The 17,535-nt window shown below is 40.3% G+C and overlaps 1 protein-coding gene across 1 annotated transcript; it reads right to left on the reverse strand.

Annotated features, from left to right (window-relative positions):
- Positions 1 to 7,008: 7,008 nt before the first annotated feature.
- LOC109321721 (alpha-1-antitrypsin-like) lies at positions 7,009 to 17,239 on the reverse strand. The gene is made up of 5 exons (XM_019552461.1): positions 17,140 to 17,239; positions 13,196 to 13,858; positions 10,832 to 11,102; positions 9,248 to 9,395; positions 7,009 to 7,343 (listed from the first exon to the last, which is right to left on the reverse strand). The coding sequence occupies exons 2-5, from the start codon at positions 13,839 to 13,841 to the stop codon at positions 7,149 to 7,151; spliced, it is 1,260 nt and encodes a 419-aa protein (XP_019408006.1). The 5' UTR covers positions 13,842 to 13,858; positions 17,140 to 17,239; the 3' UTR covers positions 7,009 to 7,148.
- Between the last annotated feature and the right edge of the window lie 296 nt (positions 17,240 to 17,535).

Raw genomic sequence — 17,535 nt, forward strand, 5'->3', positions numbered from 1 at the left:
AGAAGCACCCCCCACCTGCAGGCATCCCTATGCCTCATCTGCACTGATGGGGGAATGTGTGCTCTGTTAATTCCCAATCTATTCTTCGCAGCTGAGAGGAACTCATGAAGGTTTAATATATTCCCCCTCAGGCTTTTTGAATGTTTGCACCTAGCCAGAAAGCCTGCTTTGTGTGTTTAGCAAGAGATCCATCTGTCTAAAGAACAGAGCCAGATTTCCTACTGATAGCACGAGTCTCACTCTAAACCTCTTGAAGTGTGTTCCCAAACCCTTCCCCTAGCACAGATAGTTTCCTCTCCCACATTTTTTTTTCCAACAAAGAATAGGATTTTGAGAAAAATATAGTTTTTTCCCACCAAAATAAAAGAAAAATCTTTGGAAAAATGGAAAAAGAGAGAGAGAGATGGCAATGAGGCAATGAACACAGAAATTATATTTTTTGTCAGGGTTTCTTAAACAATATGTTATTCAATTTATACCTGATTGGCCTAAGGAGGGATTCAGAAGCATGTGCTTAATATCTGCAGCGCTTGGATAAATGTTTACTATTTTCAGTATGTACCAAAATGTAGGAAAAAAAATCTGAGCAACTCATGCCTCATCATCACTGAGAATAAAGTTAGTTACTTTGCTAGATACAGCAGCATCTAACAAAAATATTGCACACAAGACTGTGTATGGAAACAGCAGAGTTTAAAGACCCTATGGAAATAAGGGTCTTTAAACTGTTCTGTAAACTGAAAAGTGCACCTACACATATAGTTCTTCACTAGTTTACAAGGCTCCAGAGCTAAGAGCCAGGCCACTTTCCTGTGCTCTCAGTGCTCCCCCTGCTGTCATCTAGGCAGTATGAAGGAAGGAGCCTAACTGAAACGAAGAGGTACAAGGAGCAGAGAATGAGAGTGTGAGCAGGAAAAGGAGAAGGAGATGGAAGCGGGGTGCACAGCCTTTTAGAAGGTTAGTTAAGCCACGGATTTTGAAGATATTCAGCTATAGGCATCCTAAGGGCAGCCATATCTTACACATAAATTTATTACAAGAAAAAACAACAAGATTAAAATTGCAGCTTCACCCAACCTCTGCCAAATGCTATTGATTTGCAACTGTAGCAAGTTCTGATCCAAATGCCTCACAGGCTAATCATTAGCATCGCTATGACTAAACTGTCCCTAAAATAATCTTGTAATGCCCAATACATGTAGAACCTAAAAAACCTACTGGAAACTAATTACAAGCATTTTGTAAACGGTCCTGTGATATATGGAGCCAAGTGATTGGAATGTCAAAAATCATTAGGGAAAGTATACCACCTGGACTGTTTTATTTTTCCCCCACTCAGTAGGCATAGGGACAACCACCTGGCCTAGGAAAGGGGTAGCAGACTGAGAAAACCTCTGTGCAAACCCCTGACATGGCCTTCATTCTAAACCAAACTTAAACCAAAGCTGCACATGACCCAAAAAAGCTAAAATCCTAACTTTTTCATACCTGTTGGCCTTCCCCAAGGAAATCCTTCCCAAACTCTTTTCCCTAAAAGGATAAAAGACGGGACAACTGGCACTTATGGGGCAGAAACTCTGGGGTATCTGCTGCTTTGGAGCCATCCATCGGTGGGCTGAACCTTGAAAAACTCTCCCAGGGCATCAGTGCGAACGTCATTCTGAAGGATCTGGCCCGTGGCCTCCACAGTTCTGCTCACTGCGATAGCAGACACTCAGACTGGTCAGAGGCAATCACCTCTGCCTTAGGAGCTCTGAGTCTCACACCAGCAGGAAGAGCAGGGTTGTAGAAGATGAGGAACTCCATGCTAGCAAATAGCAAATAGATTTTAAAACTCTTCCTAGTGAAAAGACTTAACTGTGGTTCTCTGGTGCTTCTGGTGACATCAGAAGTGTCTGTCTTCATAATTAAAGAATCTGTTTGCATATACTTGTGAGTAGTATGTCTGAATGAGGGCTGAGCTTCTCTGGAGAAGCTCTCACTGAATGGCTGAAAGTTTCTTGTGCATTCAGTTGGATCTGCCATCTTTCATACCTGTATCACCATCATTTCTGTTCAGCTTAACATGCTTCCATCTGAAAACTGCTACACTTAATGAGTGTAGCTCATAAGAACCTATATGTGGATATGGCTTCTTTGCTCCCATTTGTCCTCACCATCCAAATGTACCTGATAATGTGCTTTTGAGAGCATGTTTTAAAAAACTTCACTCAGGCTAGAGAGAATCTCTGTGGGCAACAAAGATGATAAAGAGTTTGGAAAGCAAGTCATATGAGGAGTGGATGAAGGAGCTAGTCATGTTCAGCTTGTGGAAAAGGCACTTCAGAGGGGACATGATACTTGAAGGCCTACCATAAAAAACAGGAAAGTACCTTTTTTCTCCTGCTGCTGAGGGAAGGATGTGGACCAATGGCTTGAAGTTGCAGCAAAGTAAGCTTACACTGACTATCAGGAAAAGCTTTATAACCGCGAAAATAGTGAGGCAGTGGAACAGACTGCCTAGGGAAACTGTGAACTCTCCATCACTGGAGGTATTCAAGAAGAGGTTGGACAGTCACTGGTCAGGGATGATCTAGGTGTAGCTGTGCCTATGTTCTACTGTGGGTATTCCCCACACCTTTGGGCTTTGCCGGTTGCCCCCTTTCTGCTACATGTGTCAGGGTGTTTTTAGGCCTCCCTCAGAGACATTTGGCTACAGCCAAAGCTGAGGATTTTAACTGGGGTGTGCCAGTGTTCCTTCTGGGACTTAAAGATGGAGACTCCTGGCCATCAGGTCTTGCCCCTCTGCTCAGAGTCAGACCAATCGCCATATTTGAGGTCAGGAAGGAATTTTCCCCCATGGTCAGATTGGTATGGGTTGTGGGGGGGTTTACCTTCCTTTGTAGCGGGGGGAGGAGGGGGAGTGGAGTGGTCCTCTGCCTAAGATCTCTTGAGCGTATGTTGACAACCTTTTGTAGAACAAGCCATTGGCTGCCCTGGTTCCCCTGCTTTACTTGTGGCAGGTTAGGATATTATGTCTGTGTTGTGTCAAGGTTAACAGTAGTCTTACATAGAGTTTAGATTATAGATTTTATAGGATGGTTTGGATAGGGAGGATCCTGTCTCAGGCAGGGGTTCAGACTAGATCACCTCTGGAGGTCCCTTCCAGCCCGATTTTGCTATAATTCTATGATTAGCTTATAGATAAGGTTGCTTTTTTCCCAGTGAATTTAATCTTTAACCCCTCTTAGCTCCTCTATAATTTAGTACTAACCATTTTTGCATTAACAGCTTTCCAATATCTGTAATCTATAGCTTTGCATACTTGCATAGGTGGCTCCAGTTTTGATGGAAACATTAAATACAATGTTTCCAGTTTTCATCAACTTGGCAAAGATCATCTAAATAGGACTGAGAGCATTTCCAAGACCCTGGAGAAGGCTCTGCATACTCTGTTGCTCACTTGGCAGGTTTCTTCTATTCTTTTCTTATCAGTTGAACTCTGAAGTACCTGATTACTTGATTTCTGATCTCCTCTGCTCTGACATAATCTCCCACAGTGTGTTGACAAAACATGTTTTTGATATCAAAGTGCCTTGAATTGAATTTAGTAGTCTATAACCAGATATGACGCTTCATTCCAAAGCATGGATAATCTAATTAAAGATACAAGGAGTGGATGCAATATATGAAAGAAAGTGGGAGAGAGACAAATTTGAGGGGGAAGGTGGGGAGCAGGTGTCTTAAGCAGGAAAGCTGATTTTCCAGCCAGCATAGCAGTAGTGGTATTTCTTTTGAGGCTGTCCAGATGGAGTCAATTGACTTTGTGGCTCTTTAAAATCCACTTGATTCCTCCCAATTGCTCTTCACTCAACAGGTGATAATCACCCAGTTTCCTTTCCAATAATTCTGATATTTCATAACAACATATCAGTTACCACTTTATTTTGCAATTTTGATGAAGAATTTGGCATTTAGCTATTCCTAGTCATATTTCTAAAGCTTCACAGCCCTGAAGCCTATTTTTAGTTCTTTTCAAAATCCTAACAGCTACAGTTTCAGCTTTTGGAAGAGCAACGAAGGGCTGCTGACTTCAGCTGTGAAAGGGTTAACACTAATTTTTCCCTGAGCAAGAAAGGAACCATCAATAAGCTGAAAATTAGTCTCTGTCTCTGCTGTATGTGTCCATAACTGTGGAAAAAAATCTTTTTTCCTTCAGTCTGCCTTGCCAGAAAAAGGTGAACATCTTATTTGGAGACATGTATTGTGAGAGAAAATACAGTAGCAATACTTCTGTTAAGCAACTTTTTCCAAGCAGCTTAAAGCATTAAACAAAGGTTTCCTGTATCATATTTTCTCCTAGTTTACGGCAAAGCCACACAGTGCAACCTGGACCTCTTGGCTGGAAGGCCTATGCCTGAATCACAAGATTTTCTTTTTCTTTCTTAATAAAGATTCTGTCCCTGAGTTTTCTTTTGTTTGAAAGTCACCAAATGAACCATATTTACCCCACTTCAGCTACTTGTGTGCTTGCTCTAATTTAGGAAGCAACCATCTAGATTATGTATTTCCCTGTTTCTTTAATATGGTGAACAGCGAACTGTGGTATCTAATTTATATTTTGTTTTTGCAAGGGATTTTGCCCAGCCCCAGTCCTCCATTGCTCCCCCAATCCTTCCCCTGTGGGGAATGTTTTTTTGTTTGTGCACATGTGTCTTACAGTGTCTCAGAGGGGTTTGCAATGCTGCCAGAGGCTTGTGCCTGGTCATGTGGATGCAATCTAAGAGGTTTTTTGAGCAGAGCATTCTCTGCTTTCTTCACATTTCCTTCATCACATAGAATAAACAATGGTGCGGTATTTATAGTAATATATCTCATAGTGACAGCCACAGTCAATGCCATTTTCCTGTATTATATTGACTTTAATAGAAATCTTCCTACTAAAAATGTCACTTTGTAGTATATTATGATTAAAATGACTTCCACCATGATTTCATGACTGAAAGAGACAGAATCTGAATGCTCTAGAAAAGGAAATTGCTAGTCTATAGAAGGATGATTAAATCAGCAGGTTTTTTGGGAGTTAAAGTGAACATGGATGGTAAAACTTAAGCAAGCACTGATGGACTCTTTCCTTTGTCATCAGCAAGCCTGTCTATTTATAGGTGACATATCTGTGTGCTGAGATTCTTCATGTATAAAGACACTCATCCATATAAAAATACAGATCCAAAAATGACTTAATACAGTTTGTTTTCTTTCCAGCACCAATGTTGTAAGAAGAAATAGTTGCACTCACTAACAAAGTTTTTCTTCTGTTAAACTTTGAGACCTGATCTGCTCAAAACATGGATGAATCAGACTGTGAACATGGATATATTGCAACATCTCTTGGGAAGCACACCCCGTTCTGCTCTTGGTAGTCAGCACAGCTCTCTTGATTCAGGACAGCACCTAAACCTTTGCCTTACTTTTTAAAGCTCCTATGTAAATGCTGTTTTGAATAGGGTTGAACTATAGCACATGCTTATGGGATTGCCTTATGTAGAGTCTCATTTCTTCATCTCTTTCTTGACTTGCAGTGGAGGAAAATCTTTCTAAATGGTACCATGCAAAAAGTAGAAAATCATATATTCATCAACTTGGAAACTATCCATTAAAGATCAGATTTTTTCTATCAGATTATATCAGGTGGGTCCCAATCTCCACACGGCTAAAAGATGCCACAAGCTGCCTGCCAGCTAGCCTCACACTGGAGCACCCTTGTGCCCCAGCCAGCCCCTCTACAGCCCACTGAGCTGTGTCAGAGCAGCCTGGGCTGGGAGGTGGAACCCCCGGGCTCTCTGCCAGCGGGATTCCTCCAACCCGGCTCAATGTGCTGCGGTCCTACATGCATGTTCAAGGGGCGTGCCCAGGAGCAATAAGCTCCAGCACAATAAGCTCTGGAGTTTATTGCTTCAAATTAATTACAAGATAGACACACCCAGGCTCTCTCACATCAGTCCTCGCACATCTTTCCTCATCCTGATCTCTAATGTTAGTATCTAAGAAAACCTGCCTTGCTGGCTTGGCTGTTCTAATCAAACCTATAATGCCCACTTCATATCCTATAGATAAAAGCTGGACAGGGATCATGAATTGCTTGTCAGAGCCTGTAGAGATAACAAGGCATCAGTATGCTAAGGAAGAGGTATTCTAATGTCATGGAACTTCCTCAGGTTATCAGAGACATAAGGAAGATGTAGGATTATGTGAGAAGCACAGGTTGACAGAAGCAATATAACAAGTACATTAGAGAATGAGGGAAACTAGAGAACAAAGGGCTCTGAGGGGACTGATTAGGTAAAGTTCTGGCCATCAGCAATAGTTCTGGGTAAAAAGAAGAGGATGGGTTGCTAATTTTTTGGTTTTCATGGTTGGAACAATCCAGAGCCTGGTTGCTAGTGCAATGACCACTACCAGGATTCCAGGATGATAAAGTGGCTTCTGAACGGAAGCTGTTCAGGACAATGCCACTTAGCAGAGGGGCTTTGCTTAAGCATCTAGTAATTTCCAAGTGATTCATATATATATATATATTCATGGAATTGGAATGATTAAACAGGGGGAAATGGAAAATATTCCTGCACAAGCAGATAACTGAAGTATATTACAACATATTCTGGATACACCTCTAGTCATGCTTGGGGAGTAATGGGCTCCTATAGACATGAAGCAAGGCTGCTCCCAAGTTCTGCAAATCCAGTACGTTGGAGCAGATCTGATTAACTGAGTCTGCTGGAACGCAGAAATGAACATGCTCCAGCAGACTCCAGCGTCATGTGTATCAGAGTCTCCATGCTGAAAAATGGTGATGGGGCACTTTAAACTAAAGCTCATTTTGTTAAGCTTTAGTTCAAAGTGCCCTGCCACCATTTTTCACTCTGATACATGTAACGCTTGGGTGCTTTTAACTAGCACAGCTTGCTAATTAGCATGCCCCTCCCCGCCCCCTGGAGCTCATCTATAAATGCCCACAGATTTCAGTGGTTTATAGGCAAAAATGCTGCCACACACGTATTTTACTTGTTTTTGATATAAGTAGATTAAAATTTAGATATAGTTATACCTACTAGACTACATGGACATATGCTACTATCTGCACAATGATATATCCAGCAACTCATCACTTAGTTTTCAGTAGGGTTGACAATTTTCCCCATGAAAAGCATGGTGGCAGATGCTTTATCAAGGATCAGCATAATGAAAGGCCTGTTGAATTTAATGGTGACTGAAGGCTGATGAACTTTGCTAATTATTATTGCTGTGGCTGCTGCTGCCTCAGTGCCATTCTCATGAACTTTCAGCAGGGCCTTGTGAACCGCCTGTAAAGAAATGAGACAAATGTTACGCTCTGCATCTGGGCAGCAAACAGAAGCCAATGATGAACTTGTTTTGTCAGAAGACAGGCAGAAAAAAGAACAGGATTGCTACGACCCACTAGACCCAGGTCATTGAATGGAAAACCTCCCCTGACCTGCAAAGGGATCTTTTTCTTTGTTAGGACTCTAGGATTAGGCTCAACAGTATTATAATTAAGGAATAAATACAACTTTGTAATTTTTCAAGAAAACAGATTGGTTTACATGAATCAAATCACTTGCCCTTCCTCTCTACAAAAAAGGGAGCTTTAGATGTTTGCTAAACATTACGAATTCCTTTCACCAGTAGTCTCAACAGCACAAATAATTGGTAGTTTTAGATTGTAAAGACCAATGTAGTGTCCAAAATATCAAAATAACCAGTGACAAGAACCTCTGTTGCCAAGCTCCAGAGTTTTTTCTGTTAGTATGGCTTTCTGCATCAAATGTTGTGGATTGATATTGCAGTATGTCCAAACATTAGCTCTTGTTTTATTTTGTTTTGTTTTGTTTTTTAACATCTAGGAGGTGCTTTGGAACACCACTGAGAACTTGCTTTTTATGGTCGCTAGTCTGATTTAATAATCACTGTGATAATGTTAGGATGTTTTCAGATTATTTTACTCATAAAAAGATGATTAAACTCATAAAAAGCTGATTAAACATGATTTAGTCATACATTATGATTTATTCGTAAAAAGCTGATTAAACATATAAGGAAAACACAGCTTCCATTAATTCAAGGGGGGTCAGGATTCACTCAAATTCTAATTGGTCTCTGGGGGTCCTCAATTAAGTTACTACTCTGGCTGCAACTCCACATTCACGTAGCTGCAGAGTAGATCAATTAACTTCAGAGTAAAGTGTCACCATCTACACATGCAACAGACTTAGGCTGCAGTAAACTAATTAACATCACTGTAGAATAGCACTGTCACCAACTATCTTATAGCAGGGTAATTAACTGCAGTTAAACGCACATGTAAATGCTGACTGCGGATATAAATTGTGCCCAGTCAGCTTAGCCAGCAGTGGGCCAGATTCCTGTCTGTTGCCTAGCCATACATCTCTGCACATTTGGCACTCTTGTGCCAGCCAGCCCCTCTGCTGCCACCCAGAGCCTGGGGCTGGTCCCTTGTGCCCCTGTCCCTGGCATAAATTGCTCTGCTGGCTCAAATTACTGCGGTCCCAGGTGCATGTGTTGATCCTGCACCCAGGAATAATTTACTGTGGCTCAAATTGCTCCAGAGTGTATTGTTTTACATCAGTTGCATGTGTAGATGCACTTGCTATGAATAAGAATATAAAACAGGCCTCAATTTAAAATGTATTGTCTCTGTTGCGATCGAGCAATTCTGTTCTCTTGGTCAAGCATAGCTAACACGGTGTTTTTAGTACTTGTAACCATTCATAATGTTCTGGTCATTACAAGTACTGAAAATATCACTTTAACTCTCCCTGACAGGGAAAACTGAACAGCTCAATAGCAAAAGTCAATAACATTTAAATTGAGGACTTGATTGTTATATCTTTATTCATTATATGGAAGACGTGTTTTCCCTATAAGTTTAATCATCTTTTTACTCAATATGAGTAAAATAATTTGAAAGTATCCTGAAATTAGCATTGGGATAATACTGTAAACATTCATAATTATGTAACCATTCATAATATTCTGGCCATTACAGTAACATTCAAATACTAAAGCTGGGTCTAGAAACTTTGTGTGTTCTCTGTAATGAATATGTTGGTGCCATAGTGTCAAAAAGACCAATAACCAGCACCTACTGGTGTCACTGGAAGCAAAATCAAGCCCTCAAATAGTCTCACATAAATTCAGACATCACCATCTCTGCTTACTAACTTACCTTTGTAACCTGTAGGTCATGTGCACCATTGATTCCAGACAGATCAGCATTGCTAGAGAATACTTGGGTAATGCCCATCTTCTCAAATAGTTGTCGTATGTCATAGGATCCAGTAACAGAGACTCTTGGGAGGTACAGATTTATGCGTCTGTTCAACAACGCAAAATGGCAGTGAAATTTTGTACATAGATTTCAGATAATGTTCTACAGTAAATGCTATTTAATAATGTTTGGTGGTGCTTTTGTGGTAGTAAATGAGTCTGTATGTGGCTGTGTAATTTGTGCATTTGAATAAAGATTGAACACTTCTACAGAATTGAATCTTCTCTCCATGCCTGGAAATTCTCTCTGGTTTAGTTATCCTTGAACAAACATGCCCTTTTTACTGCCATCATTTCATTTTGTTATTGAGTCATACATTCAACATTTTTTTGTGGGAATGACAGAGCTCGGAGGGGAAGGCAGATGGTGGTGTAGGTATACGGATTATGAATATAAAGATGAGTGGAAATGGTAAAAGAAATGATTAAAGATTAAGTCACTGACAACATGGGCACATCTCTGGAAATGTGCATGTGAAACTGACAATGCCACAAACCTGTCTGCAGCACGACAAACCACACGTGCTGCATGTGCATGCATTTGCCACATGGCTAATTAGCAGTATTGGGGGGGGAGTTGACAATGGGAGATCACAGTGTCAAAAAAGTGCGGCACATTTGGCTGCAGCATGGCTGCTGGTCAGGGACCACGCACCTGGATAGCTGCCACTGCAGCCCCAGAAGGCCCCCAGAATACCAGGTAAGGCTGCTGTGGCTAGCCCAGGTGTTGACCGCAGCTTCCCTTGCCCCACCCAGGGCAATTTGCCATGCACCAAAGCACACATGCGGGGGCATGCCTGGGGACAAATAGCAGCGGCACAAATATGTGCCGCTGCTATTTGTCTCCAGGGAAACATGTTTCTGCCCATGGGGATGTGACACATGAGGGTAAATTAACCTTGTTAACAGAATAAAATAGCTATACATATAAAACCAAAAAGCAACAAAGTCAACAGTTACTATGACCCTCTCTACATGTTACACTTAAGGCATGATTAACCTGTTAATCACCTGATGACATGATCAATCAATTAACAGCAGGTAAAAAAGAGGAATAAGCTACAAAGTTGCTTCTTGCTGGTACAGGGGGAACCTGGGATTGGGCTCCCCCTGCACTGGCAGTAAGGTACGATGGGATCTAGTATACAATCCCCACAATCACATGCTCATGTGGCATGGCAGGAGGCACAATTGTGTGGGTCATGAATTAAATCCCATTGTTCCTTTACCTGCACATGTAGAGGGGCCACAAGTCACAGCAACCTAGGAACTACTAAACTGGTTCACAGTGTGTATATGCTGTACAAGGAGCGAGAGTTGCACAAAGCTCTACTTCATAGCAAATGTGGGGGACTATTTTACAGTGCTACTTAATCAGTACAATGAATGTTGAACTAAGCTGTGTGATTTAATGTCTTGCCATGGCATAGACTTTCACCTAAACTACAGTAAAGTATCTGTTAAACAATAACAGTAGACTTACCTTGTTTTAAGTGATTTTCTCCATTTACACACAGTTTCTTTCACCAGAACATTCTCCACTTCTTTCATTTTTCCACTGTCAGGTAGAATTAATATTGCTTCTGCAGTTCCATGATAAGGTATCTGCACCACCTCACAAAACAGCTGCTTATCATAGTAACTTGCATATTCTCCCTCTTGTCGCATCATGTTGACTTTAATGGGTGTTTTTACATCCACAAAAAAATCTGCCTCAGTAGTTTGTATAGGTGCAAAGGGATTTTCCCAAGAGGCTAATGAAAAACAGGAAGTAATTGAATATTTGAGGGAGAGAGAAATGCTTAATCCAAATCAGAGTAATTCAAATGTAAGAAGCTCATATGAGAGAGTTTTAGTGAATCAAAGTTTATTTTTAAAAAGCAATTTTCATTTTGTAACCTACCAAACCAGGCCAGAGCTTATATGTGGCTTTTCTTATATGGCTTTCTTTTTATATGGCTTTTCTATAAACTTCAGCTATGATGAACAGCAGTTGAGGGAAATAAATTAGTATTGTTTTGGTTCCTTAAAGATTTTAAATTTGAAAAGAAAGTATGTTTATTCTAGTGTTAAATCAGGGGATCCCAATTTGAAGTCAAACTATTGCTACTTAAAGTACAAAAATAATTTTTAAATTAAAAATTATCTTCATACTAGTTAACATTAGGAGCTAACAGGCAGACATGCCCCCTCCTCCCCCACATTAAGAAGTGTGGTGTGTGTGGCAGGGGGAGGTAAAAAGACACAATCCCTCTTAGGACTCTAAAGACTATAAGAGAAATGTTCATTTTGCACCACTCCTTAGGATGGCAACATGAGGTCCATGCCTCCATGACAAGTCAGACTCCTCTCCCCTTGAGCTTTCTATACTTTAGGTAGAGCGGTATAAGGAATGCATGAAATGGCATACTGTTTATGCATGCAATAGAATTGACCCAATTCGTTTCTTGTTTTAATTCTTCATTGAGAAGAATTTGCCAGCAGGCAGCAAAGTATGTCTGCAAGTCAGGTGTTCTGTTGAAATGACATATTGTGGGAGCTTAATAAACATTATTGGTATTTTAAGGTAGAAAGGACTATTACATCAAAACATCTGATGTCCAACATAACATAGGTCATACAATTTCACCACGCTACCCCACCGGGGCCAGTAATCTATGTTTGACTAAAGTATCTCTTCTGGAAAGTCATCCTCTACAGACATCCAGAAGAGTCCAGCACTTTCTCCCCTTAGTAGTTTAGCTTATCATGTTAAAAATTTGTTTCTTATATTTAATTAGATTTGTCTTTAAGTTTTGTTCATAGGATCTTGTCAAGCCTTTTCTACCCTTCTATAGTTTCTTTTTAATCAAGAAGAATAGGCTGCTTTATCAATATCTGAGCTCTAACTGCTGGTTCTCCCATTTGGCTACATCAGTACAATTTTCTCCTCTGTATTCAGGCTGACCAGAAATTTTTTTGTAAAGTTTCATTTGAACCTGTCCCAAAGCTGTGCACTTTGAGAGCACCAAGGCTCCAGTGTGGGAGCAGTCCACCTGATGAGTCTACTTGGGGAGTGTGTGGCCTCCTGTCAACAGTGGAGATGAGGAAGCAGAAGATGGTCAGCTGTGGATAGTTTGTGAGGTTGGTCTGCCCGAGAGCTGGGGATCCTGGGAGTGGCAGTCATCTGGTTCTGGGAGAGTCTATCTGGCAGATTGGCCCCAGAACCACACATCCTGAAAGAAGTGGGTTCCCAGGCTTGGGGCTGGGGACCGTGGAAGCATGGAGGCCCTGGCCCAGGCCGTGTATCTGGTAGAATGCCAGTGTCTGTTGCTCATGAGCAGGCACTCACTCCAGGAGGACTGTGTCAGGGCTGGGCTACTGAGATCCCAGGATCTGTGGTTTGGGGGTAGACACCCAAGCCAGAACATTCAGGTTCTCTGCCTGAACGTCCCGGTAACTCTGGCTCTAACACTGCCCAGTTCTGTGCTCCACAGCAGGAAGCCCTAGGCACGCCAACTGGAGCGAGGGATCTCAGGGCTTCTGAAAACCTTGCTGCAGAACTCGGAAGTGCTGTGGTTCTGAGATAAAAGTGTTTGAGTTTGGTCCAAATCAAACCGAACCTCCCTCAAAAAAATTGGAACGTTCCAAGGTTCAGGCCTCCTGTTTTGTTTTGTTTTGTTTTAACACCTCTTACCTTTATCTTCAAAGTCCTGAACATTTGGTTCTGCCAGAGAAGTTCACTCTGTTATCTTATCATGTGGTTTATCTTTTTTTTAAGGCAGAAACAATATTTTTTTGCTTTAGATCATATTCACCTGTCCAAAGACTAATTTAAATACATATCCATGTGTGCCTAATGTCTTACCTTTGAAGTAGATGTAGTTAACAAGAACCATTACAGTTCTTGGATCAAGACTACCAAGAAAATTTTGTATTTTCCCATGGGTTTTTTTCTCAACATAATCATTGATCTGTTTCTTAGCTTCTGGTGGATTATGGAAATTACTAGAAAGAAATTCTGCTTCATAAAAGGCTTTGATGTCATTTAAAAACTTCTCTAGTGGCCTAAATCCCCTATCTGTAAAGAGAGCATTTCCCAGACTGATCTCAATCTCATTGTCAGGTTTATTCAGCATGTAAAGTAGATGATGAAAACCTTCATGTATATCTTCTACCTGAACCTCTGTCAGGTTAAAGCCCATTCCTACAAAAATCTGATTCAGAGTGGTTGACTTAGCACCCACTGCCAACATTGCAAAGGCAGTGGAGATGCTTATAGGAGAAAAGAAGATATTTTTGTTAGGTTCCTTTAGCATAACCTGTTTGTAGAAGCTAAACGTAAAATCGGCGTAACTAGAGCCTCGTGTGGGGCAGCCCTGATTTATGATGTCGTATGCTCCACTGTGTTCCAAAAGTTCTTTCTCATCTTTGTGCTTGCCAGATATATGATGACAATTGGCAACGGCATAGAGACCAACGAGGACCAAACAACAAAAGATAAAAGGTTTCATCTTCCTTTCAAATTACTCTGGAATAAAATAGAATGAAATAGATGAGTATAAAATAATGATGATCTTGGTAACAATTAACAGCTAGTAGCTTACCTTAGTTATTATAGCTCTTATATAAAATGAATGTAGAAAACCCCCAAATGAACGTGGCATATCTAAAGGTACTGTACACTTGATAGTTTGCTTATATTTGCTGATGTGCCAAACATAATAAAAATTGTACTACACCATGGCTATTTAGGATAAGCAATTCTGTTCCTCATCTTTTGTAAAACAGAGTGTAGTTTTCTATAATGATAATGGCATAATCTTCCCCTGTATGGCTATGTCTACTCCATGTCATTGGATATAACTGGTAATTAAGAGATAGGGATTAAAGCATAGGACTAAGTGTACCTAGAGTTGGAACATAATCTATTTGGCTTCCTCTCAGTGGGTGTATCTGCATTTAGCCATATGGGGATGTTGTTACTGCACCATGCTTTAGTACTTTTGGAAGTTCTAAAACATGGTGCCGTAACCACCCATACAGCACTGTACAGGCGACGCACACTTAAATTTCCCCACTACATTGCCATAGTGTGGAGTGTGCCACTAGGACTACATAGCTAGTGATCATGTGTAGACTTGTGTGATTGGTATGTAGCCCTGGTATGTCATATTACCATAGGGAGATGTGTAGATGCATCCAGTATGTAGAAGGGGCTGCTATTATTAACTTCCTGCCTTCGTTATGGATAAATGGAAAGAAATTACCCTTCCTATATAATTTGCCTACGCGAGGAGTTCCAAAAAGTGTGAGAATGCATACAGTCTATATTTTCCCTAGGTCCATTCTGTGTAACTTCAGGGGTGGGCCACCCTAAACTGGACCAGTTCGGCTAGCCAAGACCCTGATGGGAAAGAGGAATTCCACTACCTTTTGGAATTCTAGGGACACCTCTGTAGTTTTACCTTGGAGAAGACTGGTTTCTTTTGGATGCTTGACTCCATCATAGGACATTGTTCAACCATAATGGACACTTTGTTCAACCATTAGCAAAAACTATGCTAATGCGCTAATGCGCAGTAGAATTAGCTTACTGCACATTAACTATCACAAAAAGACCTTCTGCCAGCGCTACAGTAGCACCAGTTACTGTGCATTTAGTTAGTATCTCATATTAAATGTGCCCGCTATGTTCTAGTGGGGATTAATTTGATGAGGCCTAATTCTTGAGTGCTGGACAATGTAGCAATAGCAACAGATGAGAGAGAGTCACCAGCAACAGTCTAGAGCAAGATATCATGACACAGGCTAGAGAGGACCTCTGGAGTTATTGTGGTCAGTCTCTGCTATTGTAGGCAACCATGTTATAATCCGACTTAGAAACATAAGAAGATTAAGTCTTAAAATCTATTGTTTCCTCACTATTCTAATGCTTAGAAACCTTTTTATAACTTCCCTCTAAATTAATTCATAATGGGCATGTCTACATGAGGCGCTAACTGCGCAGTAGCCTAATAACACTGCGCAATAGCATATCACAGCACACACAGTGCCAATATGCTACTATTATTAGTAATTATTATTACTATACTACTATTATTATTATTATATATTACTATTATTATTACTATTATTAGGCTACTGCACAGTAGTGTCACCAAAAAGGCATTTGCTGGTACTACTGTGCAGTAACTCTGGTTACTGCACAATTATTTAGTACTTGGTTATACAAGTACTAAATAAACGCACAGTGCCGCAGCACATTAACGAACATGTAGACGAGCCCAATGTGCACCTATTTGTTTTTGTGCCAACAGTCTTTTAGTGCTAATTGTTCTTCTCCCTCCCTAATATTTACTCCATTTATGCATAAATATATATCTCATTCTCAGCCTTTTTTTGCTAAGGCAATCAAGTCAGCTTTTCATCAGTCCCCAGATGAGGGAAGCAATTTGCTCCACCGGAATGAGAAGGGGTTAGAGAGCTACTTGGAGAAGGAATAAGACCTACTTACAGTTTCTTCTGGGAGCCAAGTTCTAGATGTTTTGGTGACAAACAAGCTAGTATCTTGCTATGATGCCTTGTTAGTCTTTTTTTGCTTGCATGACTTACACAAAATTTGTGCTTGTGTATTACCAAAATCTGAGTACCATTGCCTAAGAGACGAAGTCATTTGCCATTGAAAGATGACAAAAATGTTGATCTCCAAAACCAAATGTTTCAGTATGGCCCAAGACCAGAGCCAGTTATTTTTATGCGTCTAATATGGAATGTTGTTTTCAGCCCGGTGGAAAATGAGAGCACAATACCTTACGCATTTGAGCGAGTATCCCGCTATTAAAAAATGAGGTTGACCCTCATTTTTAAAAGAATTTGTTGCTGAAAACAAATATCCAGAAGCAGCAGAATATTTTTTTGATTGAGACAACCACCTTTTTGTCATGTCTATTTCCTATTTTCCTATTTATCCATAATTCAACAAAGTGTTTAAGAAAGCACAAACGATAGTCTGTCAAAAGCAATTTTATACAAGGCAGGACTGACATAGCTGTTCTCAAAATGTTGGAAGTAGATCTTTTGCTCAAAATAGAATGTGTGAAAGTTGTAGTTTTTCCATATACTTTTCTCTTTAGAAATGTTAATTATTTTTTATCATTATTTTGACATTTGAAAATTTCTTGCAGTACTATTTTAATAATCTGTTTTTAATAGCCTTGGGGATGGGTGAAATGATTCAACTGATGTGATCTGAAGTTTATAAAATAACCATAATATGATATTTGTCCCTTGGAAAGGCTGGGGCATCATCTTCAAAAATCAAATCTCTGCCAGTCCCTGAGTTAGGGATGATAGACAAGGGTGATAGGCTTGTTTATTAATGATATGTTCCAGCTTATTTTTATATTAGTCACAAGAAAACTTATCAATGTGTTGCATTTACAAAGTTAGTCTTCCCGGAAAGACTAAAATAGATGCATTTTGGTGGATTACACAAATACTGGACCTCAGAGAATGGGATTGCCAAACACAAAAAGGGTAGCTGAGCAATATTCTATATTTGAATGTTTAAAAATATCCCCAGAACTTCAAAGGGCATTTATGCTAATATGTTTCATGTATACTTCCACTATCACAGTCCGTGTTGCTGGTCTCCTGAGGATATGTGTAAGTAATTTTTCACAGCAACAGCTACAGAGAACAGTCACAAACATGAACAAAATAACCTTATTACAAGCACACCACAGATCTTTGCAAACATCTATTCAAAGCAATGAATGTTTTATAAGGAAAACGAAATGCAGTACTTACAAAATCAGGATCCTGTTGCGTTGATCTGATCTGCACGTCCTCTTGTACTGTTATTTATGCTGCTTACTGACATTCAGCTGTTTTCACGATTAAACATTAAACAGAACAAATAACAATATTAAGAAACAGAACAAAGGCTAAAGAAACTGGTTTTTCAGGATATCTAAGATGCTCTCCCTCAATCCACACAGTGCAGAACATAGCCAATGATTGCAGGGTCACTTGGACAGCAACAAGGCTTGCTGTCCCTGATCCTGTGGAGGCCTCCCAATTCAAACATTGTGCAATTAGGGCTTTACTGGAAATTAGGAGTGTCTGCCCAGAAACCACTAGTACACACAATATGATTTCTGGCAACAGGGACTAGTCATTGGTGCCAAGAAGATAAGACCCACT

The sequence above is a fragment of the Crocodylus porosus genome, unplaced genomic scaffold (assembly GCF_001723895.1).
Source record: "Crocodylus porosus isolate Cpor-Errol unplaced genomic scaffold, CroPor_comp1, whole genome shotgun sequence".
Classification (NCBI taxonomy): domain Eukaryota; kingdom Metazoa; phylum Chordata; order Crocodylia; family Crocodylidae; genus Crocodylus; species Crocodylus porosus.

Excerpts from the sequence above, each read along its gene's own strand:
- LOC109321721 (XM_019552461.1), bottom strand. The coding sequence starts at position 13,841 with ATGAAACCTTTTATCTTTTGTTGTTTGGTCCTCGTTGGTCTCTATGCC. Across the intron at positions 11,103-13,195 it reads TAACTACATCTACTTCAAAG|CCTCTTGGGAAAATCCCTTT; the intron begins GTAAGACATTAG and ends GTTTTTCATTAG. Across the intron at positions 9,396-10,831 it reads AGAAAATCACTTAAAACAAG|ACGCATAAATCTGTACCTCC; the intron begins GTAAGTCTACTG and ends GTTGTTGAACAG.